The sequence below is a fragment of the Podarcis gaigeae genome, assembly GCF_964106915.1.
Source record: "Podarcis gaigeae genome assembly, chromosome: 10".
NCBI classification, from domain to species: domain Eukaryota; kingdom Metazoa; phylum Chordata; class Lepidosauria; order Squamata; family Lacertidae; genus Podarcis; species Podarcis gaigeae.
This window is the reverse complement of record NC_139686.1, coordinates 4,443,202-4,459,737: the sequence shown is the minus strand read 5'-3', so window position 1 is coordinate 4,459,737 and position 16,536 is coordinate 4,443,202. Positions and strand designations below refer to the sequence as shown.

At 49.6% G+C, this 16,536-nt stretch overlaps 2 protein-coding genes across 6 annotated transcripts in view; one reads left to right on the top strand and one right to left on the bottom strand.

Moving 5' to 3' along the window:
* Positions 1-16,536, bottom strand: part of LOC310826053 (interferon-induced protein with tetratricopeptide repeats 5-like) — a 202,848-nt gene that overhangs the window by 48,655 nt on the left and 137,657 nt on the right. The window lies entirely within an intron of this gene.
* Positions 1-16,536, top strand: part of FLNC (filamin C) — a 124,565-nt gene that overhangs the window by 58,558 nt on the left and 49,471 nt on the right. For all 5 annotated transcript variants that reach the window (XM_083699720.1, XM_083699719.1, XM_083699717.1 and 2 more), the window contains 12 exons: positions 1,887-2,024; positions 2,959-3,085; positions 4,001-4,137; positions 4,984-5,177; positions 5,551-5,664; positions 7,105-7,248; positions 8,799-8,922; positions 11,042-11,202; positions 11,931-12,021; positions 12,930-13,099; positions 13,342-13,459; positions 14,814-15,076. In XM_083699720.1, the coding sequence (XP_083555846.1) occupies positions 1,887-2,024; positions 2,959-3,085; positions 4,001-4,137; positions 4,984-5,177; positions 5,551-5,664; positions 7,105-7,248; positions 8,799-8,922; positions 11,042-11,202; positions 11,931-12,021; positions 12,930-13,099; positions 13,342-13,459; positions 14,814-15,076 (1,781 nt within the window). The remainder of the gene's footprint in view (positions 1-1,886; positions 2,025-2,958; positions 3,086-4,000; positions 4,138-4,983; positions 5,178-5,550; positions 5,665-7,104; positions 7,249-8,798; positions 8,923-11,041; positions 11,203-11,930; positions 12,022-12,929; positions 13,100-13,341; positions 13,460-14,813; positions 15,077-16,536) is intronic.

Sequence of the window (16,536 nt, the reverse complement as noted above, 5' to 3'; positions counted from 1 at the left end):
TGCAGAAGGAAAGACGTTTAGTCTGGCTTTGGTGAAAAGCCTTCGATAGTTTGGTACTGTCAGGTTTTTAATGTAAGATGTTAACTTAAAGACATGCCCATATTGTACTCCTACTGCCAGCGGACTACAAACTGCGTGTGATTGAGATCGCAAGTCACTGTGTGCATTATCCCATAATCTTTGCTTTAACGTCTTTAGGGCGCCTTCATAACCCAGGTAATACATTTTTTTGGGGGGGGGGGTGACAGACCAATAGAGGTGGCTTTTCTATCCATGGTTTTCTGCCATTTACTGACAAACTCCTCATTAGTCAGGTGTTAATACAAACCCTTCCGTAGAACAAGCCAAAACGTCCCGTACACTGCAACCTTTCTCCAGTTGCTGCATCCCATTGATCATTTGAACTGCCCCTTTCTGAACCGAAACGGCTTGGTGTTGTTTTTTTTTAGTTTTGCTTGCAAAAGTGGGTCAGTGATGACCCCACGGAGCTGTGGGCAGCTGACGTAGGGTAACCCTGGTGACTTACGCAGTTTTAAGCAAAAGGTAGAAAGGGAAGCCCTTGCCCAATGCCTGAGAAACTCCAGCTAGAGCCATCTAAATAACAACAACAACAACAACAACAACAACAACAACAACAATAATACAGTGGTACCTCGCAAGACGAAATTAATCCATTCCGTTAGGCTCTTCGTATAGTGGGTTTTTTTGTCTTGCGAAGCAAGCCCATTGACAGTTTAGCGGATTAGCGCTATTAGCGGTTTAGCGGCTTTTAGCGATCAGCTGTTAAGCGGCTTATCAGTGGAACAGCTGATAAGCGGCTTAGCGGCTTAGGAAAAGGGGGGAAGGGGGGGGGAACCCGCAGGAACTCGCAAGACATTTCATCTTGCGAAGCAAGCCCATAGGGAAATTCGTTTTGCGAAGCGCCTCCAAAACGGAAAACCCTTTCGTCTAGCGGGTTTTCCGTCTTGCGAGGCGTTCGTCTTGCGGGGCACCACTGTAATAATAATAATAATAATAATAATAATAATAATAATAATAATTTATTATCTGTACCCCACCCATCTGGCTGGGTTTCCCCAGCCACTCTGGGCAGCTTCCAACAAAAATTAAAAATACACCAAGATGTCACACATTAAAAACTTCCCTGATGTTTTCTAAATGTCAGGTAGTTGTTTATCTCTCTGACATCTGATGGGAGGGCATTCCACAGGGCGGGTGCCACCACCGAGAAGGCCCTCTGCTTGGTTCCTTGTACTTTGCTTTTCTCAGGGAGGGCACCGCCAGAAGGCCCTCGGAGCTGGACCACAGTGTCCGGGCAGAAAAATGGGGTGGAGACGCTCCTTCAGGTATACTGGACCGAGGTCGTTTAGGGCTTTCAAGGTCAGCACCAACACTCTGAATTGTGCTCGGAAACGTACTGGGAGCCAATGCAGGTCTTTCAAGACCGGTGTTATATGGTCTCGGCGGCCGCTCCCAGTCACCAGTCTAGCTGCCGCATTCTGGAAAGGGGTTCCCTTTTTCGGAGGGACTAGCTGGTGCTTCAATCAGGCTGGATCTTCTCCGCTGCCGACCCTTCTGCTTGTCTTGCTCACGAGTCGCTGCATGGAGGGTCTCTTTCGAGCTGACCCGGCCCTGGGTGTGCAAATGTCTGTTTGGGTGCCCCCTTACCCATAGCACCTGGGCGGCGTCGCGGTGCTTGGCTGGCCCCGGGTACCATGGCAACATTTCGCGTGTGGCAGGTGTGTGGCGCTCTTTGCGGGCCCTGCCTGCCGGATCCCAGCCCTCTCCGGAGAGTGTGGCTGTGGATCAGATGAAGCCAGGTGCGTGGAGAACGAACCGCATGGCCTGATCCTGCTAACCTGCGCCTTTTCTGTCCTCCTCCACAGCGTGTAGCCCCAACGCCTGCCGGGCCATGGGTCGCGGTCTCCAGCCCAAGGGGGTGAGAGTGAAGGAGGTGGCTGATTTCAAGGTGTACACTAAAGGCGCTGGCACCGGGGAGCTGAAAGTCGTGGTCAAGGGACCAAGTAAGTGCTGGGAAATCCGCCCCAATTGAGGCCGGCGCTACCCTTTCTTTTCAGATTACCGTATTTTCGCTCCATAAGATGCCCCTGACCACAAGACGCACCTAGTTTTTAGAGGAGGAAAACAAGAAAAAAAATATTCTGAACGAAACAGCGGCTGTATGATTTTTGTGGTTCATGCTGTGGCCATGTGATTTGACGGCGAGTTTGGGGTAGCCCAATGCAAAAATCCTGAGACTCCATGTGGATCCGTGCTTTCTAACCATGTTTTTGCGCCGTTGCGGCCCCACGAAACAGTGGGTGCATGTTTTTTTGGTGCAGGCTGTAGCCATGGACATGCTATGTGATCTGATGGTGAACTTGGGGTGACCCAATGCAAAGATCCTGAGGATCCATGTGGATCCGTGCTTTGTAACCACGTTTTAAGTGGGGAGGGAAGGAAAAACACTGAAGGGACAAGGAGCACGCGTGGGGTGTGTGGAGAAGGAGCTTTTCAGCGAGGTGAGCGGGGAGGAGGGAGGGAAAGAGAGCACACTCGCTTTAAATCAGCCAACCAGACAGGAGCCGCTTACACCCATGTAAGCGGCTCCTTTGCCGCTTTGCTGTTTCAAAGCGAGCCACGGAGGAGGGAAGGAAGGGGAACAAAGGATCCTCTGCTCGCGACTGCAGCAGGATCCCCCCCACCATCCGCAGGCATTCGCTCCATAACACGCACAGACATTTCCCCTTACTTTTTAGGAAGAAAAAAGTGCGTCTTATGGAGCGAAAAATACGGAAATTTATTTGATTTTTACATATTAACATGTACAGTGGACGCTCGGGTTGCAAATGTGATCCAATTGAGCCAACCAATCGCTCGATTGGTTGGGCACTTTGTACATGCCCAGGTTCCTGTGTCCCTGCCATTCACATCTTTGCTCCCGCCCCTTTTTCGCAGAAGGCACTGAGGAGCCAGTGAAGGTTCGGGACGTTGGCGACGGGGTGTACGAATGCGACTACTACCCGACTGTCCCCGGGAAATACATGGTGTCCATCACATGGGGCGGCTATGCCATCCCAAGGAGGTAAGAAAAACGCTGTGTGGGGCAGGGCACGATTCTGTGCGCGCAGAAACGGTGCCCGAGGTGAGCGAAATTTACATTCTTGAGAATCCCGGCTGCCTTTCTTTCTCAAAGCAAGCTTCTAGCCCTCATTGATGTGAAAATATTTGGCTGATTAATATTTCGCAGCCTGTTTAGTACCCGACAGCCTTTTTAATGCGTTTGCATGAGGGTTGTGGTTTTGTTGCTTCTGTTGTAGCTATTTATTTGTGCTTTATTTTGTATTTTTATCTTGTGAATCACCCTGAGATCTTATTATTATTGATACGGCAAGAAAAGAAAAAAGTGAAAACACAAATACAAAATTACACACAGGGATAACAATAGATACTGAATTTTCTTAACAAACAGTGAGACATAAATTGGTCTTAACACTAAAGACCGAACCTCCTGTCTGTTCCATATTTCAATTTCATATAACTTTTTGCCAGTACACACTTTTAACACTATTAAACTTTTTCTTAATATATCTTAATTCTTATATCTGCCTTTCAACTATTACTGACGTTCCTCGAATGCTGCAACCGAGTTTAAACTACTATATTTATATTTCAAATATTCTTATAAACCTCCCATTTTGAAACAAATTCCTGAGATCTTTTGATGAAGGGCAGATTACAACAACAACAACATTTCCTTGAAAAGGGAAATGTCTAGTGAAATCTCCGCAGCCAGGAGGACTAGATAATGCTCAACTCTACAATTCTATGAATTCTGCAAAATGAGAAAAATCTTTGCATGTGTTTTTATGGAACAAGACTCGATTTGAGTTTCCTTTAGGGCACTCGGGGATTCTAGGGTGGCTGATTCCAGCTTGCAAGACTGGCTCAAAATCTTGGTGTGGCATGGACTTAACTGCTTTTCTTTCCCACCCCACAGTCCCTTTGAGGTGCTGGTGGGTCCAGAGGCCGGAGTGCAGAAGGTCAGGGCCTGGGGCCCTGGCTTGGAGACTGGCGTGGTGGGCAAGTCGGCAGATTTCGTTGTCGAGGCAATTGGCACAGAAGTGGGCACCCTTGGTAAGTCACAGTGGGGACAAGGTGGCTTGAGCTGGAGGCGGTGGGGGGGGCATTTCTCAGTTTTGTTTTGTTTTTTAATTTTTTTTATTAGTAATTTCAACATAACATTTTATCAAAAAACATATCATCCTTAACTTCCCCCCTCCCTATTTTTCCCTCCCCAAAAACATAGCCCCCCCAGACTTCCTTCAGCTCCTCTCTCTGGTTTATCAACGTATGTTAGTTTCTGCATGTTACAAAACTGTAAAGGTAAAGGTAAAGGGACCCCTGACCATTAGGTCCAGTTGTGGCTGACTCTGGGGTTGTGGCGCTCATCTCGCTTTATTGGCCGAGGGAGCCGGTGTACAGCTTCCGGGTCATGTGGCCAGCAGGACTAAGCCGCTTCTGGTGATCCAGAGCGGCACACGGAAACGCCATTTACCTTCCCGCTGGACTGGTACCTATTTATCTACTTGCACTTTGACATGCTTTCGAACTGCTAGGCGGGCAGGAACTGGGACAAAGCAACAGGAGCTCACCCCATCACAGGGTTTTGAACTGCTGACCTTCTGATCGGCAAGTCAAAGAGGCTCAGTGGTTTAACCCACAGAGCCACCTGCATCCCTAGTCAACCCTAAAACAGTGACCATTTGTTGTTGGCAAAGGGCAGCTGGACATATAAATGGCCCCATTACTTTCAGGAGCTTAGGGCCTCATCAAACCGAAATCCGGCCCTGGCCATGGGATGTTAGTTTCAATTTTTCTTTTCGGTGTGCTACAGTGATGTGGGTTGTGGGCAGTCCAGGAAACCGTGGCTTGGTGATCTGCTCTCAGCCTAACCTGCCCTCTCTTTCTCCTTTTCTGCAGGCTTCTCCATTGAGGGTCCCTCTCAGGCCAAGATCGAATGCGACGACAAGGGCGACGGCTCCTGCGATGTCCGCTACTGGCCGACCGAGCCGGGCGAGTACGCCGTGCATGTGATCTGCGACGATGAGGACATCAAGGACAGCCCCTTCATCGCTCACATCCTGCCCGCCACCAACGAGTACTTCCCAGAGAAGGTAGGCACATCCCAGCCGGGCCAGTCAGAGGTAACCTGCCTTGCCCGGCCACCGTCCGTGCCAATCGCTATCACCTTCTTTGGTTCCCTGCGAGATTCCTTGTGGATCAGAACCTGGATGGAAGGGGTAATCAGAAGAGCCTTCTTGGCCAGGCCAATGCCCGCCCCCCCCAGTCCAGCTTCCTGATCTCACAGTGGCCAAATCAGGATTCGAACACAAGACCCCCCCTCCCACCCTGCGGTTTCCAGCAACTGGTATTCAAAATCATTTACTGCAACCTTCTGCAGGAGGTGCAGACGCCTGATGGGTGTCCAACAGCGCCCTGAGGTTGCTCCCGCCTCTCCTAACTCCCTCCTCTGCCTCTTTGCACCAGGTAAAAGCTTTCGGTCCGGGGCTGGAGCCGGTCGGTTGCATTGTGAACAAGCCGGCAGAGTTCACCATCGACGCCAGAGGGGCAGGGAAAGCAGAACTTAAGATCTACGCCCAGGTAAGTGGCAAACCAGGTGTACTGATGCCGCTTCTGTGTTTAGTTTCTGCAAAGCTGGTCGCTCTGGGATGCTACTTCCTGAACCGACTTTGGTCCCTGACTTCCAGCATAATTGGAATTGTTAGTAGAATTGTTAGTAGAAGTGGATGGTAAATTAAAGCTGAAAACCTTTGAAGAGTTGAGAGGGAAATTAACTGACTGGTTGCAGTATCACCGGTTGCAAGATGTGTTTAGAGAGGATGTTAAAAGTAATGGATTGGCAAGTAGTAAATCAAAAATTGAGGCAGAATTGCTGAGCAGAAAAAGAAAAATACTGTCAAAAATGTATAAGATATTATTAGAGTGGAATACAAAGGACGAAGAGGTGCAAAGTGTGATGATAAGATGGGCTCAGGATTTGGGACACAATATTGATTTTGAAAGGTGGGGAAAAATGTGGACGACTTCCAGCATAATTTCTTTTCTTTCTTAAATTTTATTTTCAAAGTTTCAAAAAGAAAACAATTTTTTGCACACACACAAACATACTATTTTACATTAAGCCATAATTCATATCAGTACCCTGAAACTCCAAACTTCACCCCACCCCTTGGCTTCCAAAATTTATCTTCCTTTTTTAAAGTGCATCTAATTACCTTTATCTAAAATTATCAGTTTTATCCTTTATCGTTTTAAAGCACAAGTGCTTTATTGACCCTGTTTTTAAATGTTTTTAAACGTTTGCAGCGTTCTTTAATATATTCTATAAAATCATGTCATTCTTTGTTGAACTTAAGGGATGCGGGTGGCGCTGTGGGTTAAGCCACAGAGCCTAGGGCTTGCCTATCAGAAGGTCGGCGGTTCGAATCCCCGCGACGGGGTGAGCTCCCGTTGCTCGGTCCCTGCTCCTGCCAACCTAGCAGTTTGAAAGCACGTCAAAGTGCAAGTAGATAAATAGGTACTGCTCTGGCGGGAAGGTAAACGGCATTTCCATGCGCTGCTCTGGTTTGCCAGAAGCGGCTTAGTCAGTGGCATAGCGTGGGTTGTCAGCACGCGGGGCAAGGCAAGTAATTTGCGCCCCCTAACCCGTGGATTTGCGCCCCCTAACCTGTGGATTTGCGCCCCCTAACCCTAACCCCAGATGTTGCGCCCGTTGCGGCCGGCCCCCCCCCCTGTACCCCCCACGCTACGCCACTGGGCTTAGTCATGCTGGCCACATGACCTGGAAAAACTGTCTGCGGACAAACACCGGCTCCCTCGGCCAGTAAAGCGAAATGAGCGCCGCAACCCCAAAGTCGGTCACGACGGAACCTAAAGGCCAGGGGTCCCTTGGTCAGCCTTGGTTAGCCTTGCCATTTCTGCATATGAGACTTCCAGAGTCATTTCTTTGCTGCTCCAGAGGGTGGCAGAGAGAAAGAACCCGGCAGCCTGCTGTTTACACGAGACGCTTTTTCTTTCCAGGATGCAGAAGGCGTCCCCATTGACATCAAAATCAAGGACAACGGCGACGGCACTTTCTCCTGCGTCTACGTCCCCACGAAGGCCATCAAGCACACCATCATCATCAGCTGGGGAGGAGTCAACGTTCCCAAGAGCCCCTTCCGGGTGAGTGTGGGTTTCGACAGAATTGTTGGAAGGGACCCCAGGGGTTATCTAGTCCAACCCCGCTTTGCAACGCGGGAATCGTAGCTCAAGAACCACTGGCAGCTGATTCTGCTAAAAAACTTCCAAGGAAAGAGATTCCAGCACCTCCTGAGGAAGGCCACTGTCGGGCAGCGCTTACGGCCAGAAAGTTCTTCCTTAATGCTTAGCTGTAATCTCCTTCCTTGCAACTTCAAGCCTTGGGTTCGAGTCCTACCCTCCGGAGCAGCAGAAAAACAAGCTTGCTTTATTTTCGATGGGACAGCCCTTCAGATATTTGAAGATGGCTCTCCTTTCGGTCTCCGGGTTAAACTTACCTGGCTCCTTCGACCGTTCCTCATCCGGCATGGTTTCCAGACCTTTGATCATCTGGGTTGCCCTCCTCTGCGCACCTTCCTACTTGTCAATCTCCTTCTTCCTCCATCAATCACTCCATCTTCGGGGGGGGGGGGACGACACACCCCAGAGACAGGGAGGGGGCACTGCCCGGTGCCTAAGCAGAGACCTTGGGGGTAATTCCTCCTCCGTGAAATATATATGTTTTTATTAGCAATTTCAACATAACAACATATCAAAACATATCATATTCATTATTTTCATTATTTCCCCCCCTTTTTTCCCACCCCAAACCCTTCCTTTCCTCCCCCCCCTACTCTGATTTCTCAGCACGTATTATTCTCTGCATGTGAAAAAATTATACAAATCCTTACATTATCTGTCTACCATGTTATCAATCAATCAATTTGTGTATGTTTATTCAAAACCTGCCAAGGAGTCCAACTCATTTTGTTGTCCTTTTAAGTAATTTGTGAAAAGTTCCCATTCTTCTTTAAAGTCACAGTTGTCCTTGTCTCGCAATTTATATGTTAGTTTAGCCAGCTCTGCATAGTTCGTCAATTTCTCTTGCCGCTGTTCTTTTGTCGGGGTTTCCTCATTCTTCCATCCTTGTGCTATCAAGACTCTTGCTGCTGTTGTTGCACACATAAATAAATTCTTTGTTTTCCTTGGCATGTCCCACAATCCCGAACAAAAATACTTCTGGTTTTTTTTTTACAAATGTCATTTTAAACATTTTTTTCCCCAATTCATTATATATCATTTCCCAATTTTTAAACATTTCTCTACATTCCCACCACATATGATAAAAAGTCCCTTCCTTTTCTTTACATTTCCAACATAGGTTTGATCTGGTTTTGTACATTTTTGCTATCTGTACTGGTGTTATAATAGCTTCCACTGTTGACTGACCCAGTACCTCCCCCGGACCATGGAGGCACCACTGAGCTCTGGTGGCGAATAGCAACCGGTCAAATTCTCATTTCCCACATATTAGCCTAATTATCTTTAAACGCTCCCTAATCTTGCTGCCGCCGCCACATCTAGTAGCAGCGAGTTCCGCAAGCTAACTGCGCGATGCACTTCCCCCAAGACTGTCCTTCGCTTCCTGTCTGTACAGGAAGTCACACCACTCTCCTAAACCTTTCGCGTCAATCCTCTCTCTTTTTCCCCCGCAGGTGGCCGTCGGCGAAGGCAGCCACCCCGACAAAGTAAAGGTCTATGGCCCTGGCGTGGAGAAGACAGGTCTGAAGGCCAACGAGCCCACGTACTTCACGGTGGACTGCAGCGAGGCAGGGCAAGGTCAGGATCGTCAGAGGAGTGTCATGACTCAAAAGGAAGCTGCTTTGATTGAGAGTCAGAGCCATTGGTCTGCCTAGCCCAATATTGTCAACACGGGCTGGCAGCATTTCTCTGGAGTCTAAGGGCAGGGAAGGTGTTCCAGGAATCTGGGAGGGCTCGATCCAGGACCTTAGCGCCACGGTGCTCAGCTGGTTAGTTTCCAGGGGTTTCTTCTGGGTCGTCCTGCCTTAGGGGTCATCTGGTCCACATCAGCTGTTAGAATAATCAAATCTTAGTGTTCGGGACCCCAGGGGTCATCTAGTCCAACCCGCATGGATGGCTAAAACATCCATGACAGACAGCCGTCCAACCTCTGCTTAAAAACCTCTAAGGGAAGGAGAGTCCTGAGGGAGCCTGTTCCACTTTTCTCTGGGGCTTTGTTCGGATTTCAAGAAGGGTTGCGTTGCTGTTGTTATGATTTAATATCAATATCACTGCTTTTTCTGGGGGTATGCAGGGGTGCACAAACCCCTAAACATTTTGTGAACCTAAGTTTGGCCTCACTGAGAAGCAATATTTCAATATGAGTAGGAAAATGAGGGGACGCGGGTGGCGCTGTGGGTTAAACCACAGAGCCTAGGACTTGACGGTCAGAAGGTCGGCAGTTCGAATCCCCGTGAAGCGGTGAGCTCCCGTTGCTCGGTCCCTGCTCCTGCCCACCTAGCAGTTCGAAAGCACGCCAGAAAGTGCAAATAGATAAATAGGTACCGCTCTGGCGGGAAGGTAAACGGCGTTTCCGTGCGCTGCTCCAGTTCGCCAGAAGCGGTTTAGTCCTGCTGGCCACATGACCTGGAAGCTGTACGCCGGCTCCCTCGGCCAATAAAGCGAGATGAGCGCCACAACCCCAGAGTTGGCTGCGACTGGACCTAATGGTCAGGGGTCCCTTTATCTTTAGGAAAATGAGAGTACTCCTAAACATTTTTTTAAAGAAAAAAAGCACTGATTAATATTAATTTATCTATTACCTGCCCTTAAGCCTAAGGTCTTGCAGCAGGGCCACAGATGTAAAGGTAAAGGTGAAGGGACACCTGACCATTAGGTCCAGTCGTGGCCGACTCTGGAGTTGCGGCGCTCATCTCGCTTTACTGGCCAAGGGAGCCGGCGTACAGCCTCCAGGTCACATGGCCAGCATGACTAAGCCGCTTCTGGCGAACCAGAGCAGCGCACGGAAACGCCATTTACCTTCCCGCCGGAGCGGGACCTATTTATCTACTTGCACTTTGACGTGCTTTCAAACTGCTAGGTTGGCAGGAGCAGGGACTGAGCAACGGGAGCTCACCCCGTTGCGGGGATTCGAACCGCCGACCTTCTGATTGGCAAGTCCTAGGCTCTGTGGTTTAATCCACAGCGCCACCCGCGTCCTGGTCAACTTTAAAACAGTATTAAAAACAACTTCCATTCGCAAACGTAAGGTGGGTCCTAAAAACAGGTACGAATACAGTAGCACCTTATGTTACCCTTGGGTAACGTAAACTTCGGGTTGCGAAAGATGCAAACCCAGAAGTGTTTCGTCCGCATGGCATGCGCAAAGGTGTTCTACCAGGCCATGCGCATGCGCAGAAGCGGTCCCTCCGGTTCCGGAAACCTCAGGACCCAACCGGAGCTCCGGAACAGGTCCCATCCTCAACCACTGTACAGACGTACCTCTGAAGTCAAACAGAATCTGTTCCGGAAATCTGTTCAAATCAAGGCTTGGCTCCCGATTGGTTTCAGGCACACCGGAAATAACAGCTGAAGCCACGCCGGATGTTCGGCTTCCAGAGAAAAGTTCAAAAAGCAGAACACTCACTTTTGGTTTTCGATCGTTCGGGAGCCGGAACGTTCGACTCCCAAGGCAGTTGGGAGCCGATATACGACTGTAATAATAATGCCAATGATAATACAATGAAGGTAGAATAATGGAATCATAGGATTTTGGGCAGCAGGGGGAACAAGAGTGGGGCTTAGGGAGGTGGTTTCTGTAGGGCCTGGCCACCCTTGACCATTTGGGACCAGCACCTCTGGGTGCAGACCAGAGCTTGGCCCTTGACCGCCTTTGGCACATCTCATTTGTCATGCGCCTCCTTGGCTGTCTTTGCAGGGGACGTGAGCATCGGTATAAAATGTGCCCCCGGCGTTGTGGGACCGGTGGAAGCCGACATCGACTTTGACATCATCAAGAATGACAACGACACCTTCACAGTCAAATACACCCCACCCGGTCCTGGGCGCTACACCATCATGGTCCTCTTTGCCAACCAGGTAAAAGGAAGCGAAATGGGCTTAATTCCAGGTGAAATTGCTGGTAGGCTTAGAGCAGGGGCCAGCAACCTTTTTCAGCAGGGGGCCGGTCCACCGTCCCTCAGACCTTGTGGGGGGCCAGACTATATTTTGGAAAAAAGAAATGAACGAATTCCTATGCCCCACAAATAACCCAGAGATGCATTTTAAATAAAAGCACACCTTCTGCTCATGTAAAAACATGCTGATTCCTAGACCGTCCATGGGCCAGATTGAGAAGGTGATTGGGCCATGTTTGCCCAATGAAGTATAATAAGAGAATGAAGGTACTGACACATGAATTGCAATGCAAATAAGAACCTTAAAGTAATAAAAATGACGAGCACTGGTGGAGGGAAATTGCAAGGGCATATTACCACTCACCCATGTTCCTTTAAAAATTTTTTGGGGCCCCCAAGAGAGTGGGGCCCTAAGCTATAGCTTGCTTAGCTTACACGTAAATCCCGCACTGATTATGGCGACACAGGCGATCCCAGATTCCTCTCCTCAGTACCTGGGCAATCTTAAGCGCTGGACACCCCTTTTTTCTGAAGATAGGTGTGTGGGGGGGGGATACCTGGAAGGAGAGAGGGGGCGTTTCTGCCTGTTTCTGTAGCCAGAGGCCAAAGGGTAGATAGAGCGCATGATCTTGCGGGCGAGAGATGTGATCTTTGCTGATCCCGTTTCTCTCCTTGGCTCCCCTTTTCCAGGAGATCCCCATCAGCCCTTTCCACATCAAGGTGGACCCATCGCACGATGCCACCAAGGTGAAGGCAGAAGGGCCTGGACTCAGCCGGACAGGTGAGCAGCAGCCAAGGAGAGGTGGGGGGCAGAGGGGGAGTCCCACTCCAGAAGATCACCTGCGAGAGTGCAGCCCCGCCTAGAGATGTCATGGGGACCAGGGAGGATACGATATCTTTATTGTCATTGTCCCATATAGAACAGCAAAATTGAAAATCTACATCAGACATTCCAAACCCAACAAGCCGGCTATCCCAGCTATCCCAGCCTGGTTAGCCCCCCCCAAAAAACTCTGATACCCCATTTTTAAATACAATGTACTCCCATACAGACTACTGTAAAGGTAAAGGTAAAGGGACCCCTGGCCGTTAGGTCCAGTCGCGGACGACTCTGGGGTTGCGGCGCTCATCTCACTTTATTGGCTGAGGGAGCCGGCGTACAGCTTCCGGGTCATGTGGCCAGCATGACTAAGCCGCTTCTGGCGAACCAGAGCAGCGCACAGAAATGGCGTTTACCTTCCCCTCCGGAGCGGTACCTATTTATCTACTTGCACTTTGACGTGCTTTTGAACTGCTAGGTAGGCAGGAGCAGGGACCGAGCAACAGGAGCTCACCCCGTCGCAGGGATTTGAACCGCCGACCTTCTGATCGGCAAGTCCTAGGCTCTGTGGTTTAACCCACAGCACCACCCGCGTCCTATTATGATATATTTTTGCTAGTTTTACAGGGGTCAAGTACCATCTATACATCATTTTCATAATATTGTCCTTTAACACCATACATGCAGTGAACTTGATCCCTTTCCTCCTAATGTCTTCAAACATTATATGATGGCCCCTTAAGCCTCAGTTCAGGAAGCTGCGGGCTTAGCAGAGAAGCTATGGGGGGGGGGGGATGCCCTCCTTGGTTTCCTGCAAGGGGGGAAGACTGACTGAGAGTCTTTGCCCCGCTATGGCCTTTCCTTCTCAGGTGTGGAGGTTGGGAAGCCCACCCACTTCACGGTCTTCACCAAGGGGGCTGGCAAAGCCAAGCTGGATGTCCACTTTGCTGGCGCCACCAAGGGAGAGGTTGTGCGGGACTTTGAGATCATCGACAACCACGACTACTCCTACACCGTCAAGTACACAGCCGTGCAACAGGTGAGTTGGACCGCGTGCCCCCCGCCCTCTGTCTAGCGTACTCCCCGCCATGGTGTCTAGCAGCCATCGAGAGCCTCTCTTTCGAAGCCACCCAAGTTGGTGCCTCATGTGGCAGGGAGTTCCGCCGTTTGGCTGTGCCCCGAGTTGGCGATGCAGAACACCACGCTGTTTAAGGCGAATTCAGTACCCATCCCATATCCTTTTGCATGCCTGATGCTGATCTCTTCTCTCCGGTGACTTAGGGCAACATGGCGGTGACTGTGACGTACGGCGGGGACCCCATTCCCAAGAGCCCCTTCCCGGTGAACGTGGCGCCGCCCCTTGACCTCAGCAAGGTCAAAGTGCAAGGGCTCAACAACAGTAAGTGGGGCCAAGGGGTCAAGGGTGGGCAGTGACCAGCAAGGGTCAGCTTCGGATTGGGGAGGCTGGTTCTGTGCCCTTATGGATGATTGGCACTCCAGTGTGACTTGACTGCCAATGCTCGCAAATCTTAAATAAACTTTAGGCTCCTCCCCTTTGACCTTGAAGTCTACCCCCCCGCCTTTTCCTACACAGCTGATCTGGGATGAATGTAGAGTTCAGAAAAACAGGGGAGATAAAATACTCACCCAAAGCTCATATGACCCTTTATATACTTCGGATTAAGCCTCGCCGGTATCAGTGGGGTTTACTGTTATGTAAACAGTCCGTTTTGGACTCACAGCTGTCCATGGAGGCGCAGGTAAATTCTGTGTCCAGGGCAGCTGTCTACCAGCTCCATCTGGTACGCAGGATGAGACCCTCCCTGCCCGCGGATTCTCTCGCCAGAGTGATGCATGCTTTGGTTTCTCTTGCTTGGACTATTTGTGCTCTATGTGGGACTACCTTTGAAGGTGACCCGGAAACTACAACTAATCCAGAATGCAGCAGCCAAACTGGTGACTGGGGGCGGCTGCTGAGACCATATAACACCAGTCCTGAAAGACCTTCATTAGCTCCCAGTACGTTTCCAAGGACAATTCAAAGTGTTGGTGCTGACCTTGAAAGCCCTAAATGGCCTCGGTCCAGTAGACCTGAAGGAGCATCTCCACTCCCATCATTCCACCCAGACACTGAGGTCCAGCGCCGAGGGCCTTCTGGCGGTTCCCTCCCTGCGAGAAGCTAAGCTACAGGGAACCAAGCAGAGGGCCTTTTCGGTGTTGGCACCTGCCCTGTGGAATGCCCTCCCACCAGATGTCAAAGAGATAAACAACTACCTGACATTTAGAAGACATCTGAAGGCAGCCCTGTTTAGGCAAGCTTTTAATGTTTAACAGACTATTGTATTTTTAATATTTGGTTGGAAGCTGCCCAGAGTGGCTGGGGAAACCCAGCCAGATGGGCAGGGTACAAATAATAAATTAAAATTATAATATATTATTATAATTATGCATTGGGTTGAGCCGCCTGGCATAGGTGCTAACTCCCTGGGGCCCTGGGTGCCCGAGCACCCACAAAATTCCCCATGAAAGGAACCGGGCACCCACAAATTTGAGTGCCAGGGTCTTGAATGCTGCATAGCAGCCACAGTCACGGGGCCAAGTTGGCAGTCCTGGTAAACGTAGCAGCTCATGTCTAGCAAGTTTTCTCTTGTCTGGCTGCTGAGGTCCTGCAAAGGCACTGTGCTCAACTTGTGGCTAAAACCCTCTTGTCTTCCTAATGTCCCTCTCCCAACTCTTTCCCGCCCTCCCCGCAGAGGTGGACGTGGGTCGCGACCAGGAATTTGCCATCAACACAAAGGGAGCCGGGGGCCAAGGGCAGGTGGACGTGAAGATCAGCTCGCCCTCTCGCCGCCCCATCCCTTGCAAGGTGGAGACGGGCAGCGCCAACGACATCCACACCGTGAAATACATGCCGCCTGAGGAGGGGCCCTACAAAGTGGACATAACCTACGATGGGCACCCGGTGCCGGGCAGCCCTTTTGCTGTCGAGGCCGTCATGCCCCCAGACCCATCTAAGGTGAGGACGGAGGGTAGATAGGGGTCTAGATCAGGGGTCAGCAGACTTTTTCAGCAGGGGGCCGGTCCAGTGGCATAGCGTGGGGGGTGCAGGGGGGCCAGCCGCACCGGGCACAACATCTGGGGGTTAGGGTTAGGGGGCGCAAATCCAAGGGTTAGGGGGTGCAAATTACTTGCCTTGCCCCGGGTGCTGACAACCCACGCTATGCCACTGGGCCGGTCCACTGTCCCTCAGGCCTTGTGGGGGGGGGGGGCAGACTATATTTTGGAAAAAATATTATGAACAAATTCCAATGCCCCACAAATAACCCGGAGATGCATTTTAAATAAAAGGACACATTCTGCTCATGTAAAAACACCAAATAATAATGAAAAAGTGCACCTCACCCCTGATACCATTACATTGTAACTCTCCAACCTCCCGAAATTTCAACATCTTTTGCTATCGTTAGACCCTTTTCCGTTTTAACAGTACAAATTCTGCAAACACCCTTCCGTATCTCCTGAAAATCATTACTCCCGCATATTCCCTGTCTTACTTTAATGGCACATGCTAATTGATCATATATATATATAACATATTTTCAATAATCATTTCACATAATTTCATATCTTATACAATTCTTTGACTTCCATCAGTCACATCTGAAAATTTCCCAATCTTTCCCACTTCATTTACATTTCTTAATTTCACAATTACTTTTAATTATCTTAACTAATGACTCTCCTCAAAGCCTTCCTTGCAATATTTCATGCGTTCCTTCTTAGAAAACTTCGTGTAATCCTGCTACAAGCTTCGGCAGCACATATACTAAAATTGGAATGGTACAGAAAAGATTAGCATGGCACATGTTAATTTATCGTTAATAGCTATATCTCAAACCTCTTTGTACCATTCTTCCATTTTAGATTCTGCTTGCCCCTTCCACTGCCTAGCTATCATAATTCGTACAGCTGTCAATCAATTTGTGAGCAAGCCCTTCCTAGCCTGTGAACCTTCCACCCCGTCGTAGATTGATAACAATGCTACCCATATTGTCTGCCCCGCGGAGGACCTTAAGGTCCACAAATGACAACACTTTGGAGGTCCCAAGTCGCAAGGTGGTTAGATTGGTCTCAACTAGGGCCAGGGCCTTTTCGGTACTGGCCCCGACTTGGTGGAACGCTCTGTCCCAAGAGACCAGGGCCCTGCGGGACTTGACATCTTTCCGCTGGGCCTGCAAGACAGAGCTGTTCCACCTGGCCTTTGGTTTGGACTCAGTCTGACCCTTATGTTTCCCTCACCTTATAGTCTTGATCTATGGCCTATTATTAAAATGAGGCTACATTTTAAATTGCATTTTAACCTGTATTTTAAATTGCACCCTCCATTATGTTTTTACTGTAATTTTACTGGTGTTAGCCGCCCTGAGTCCGGCTCTGGCCGGGGAGGGCGGGCTATAAATAAAATTATTTATTATT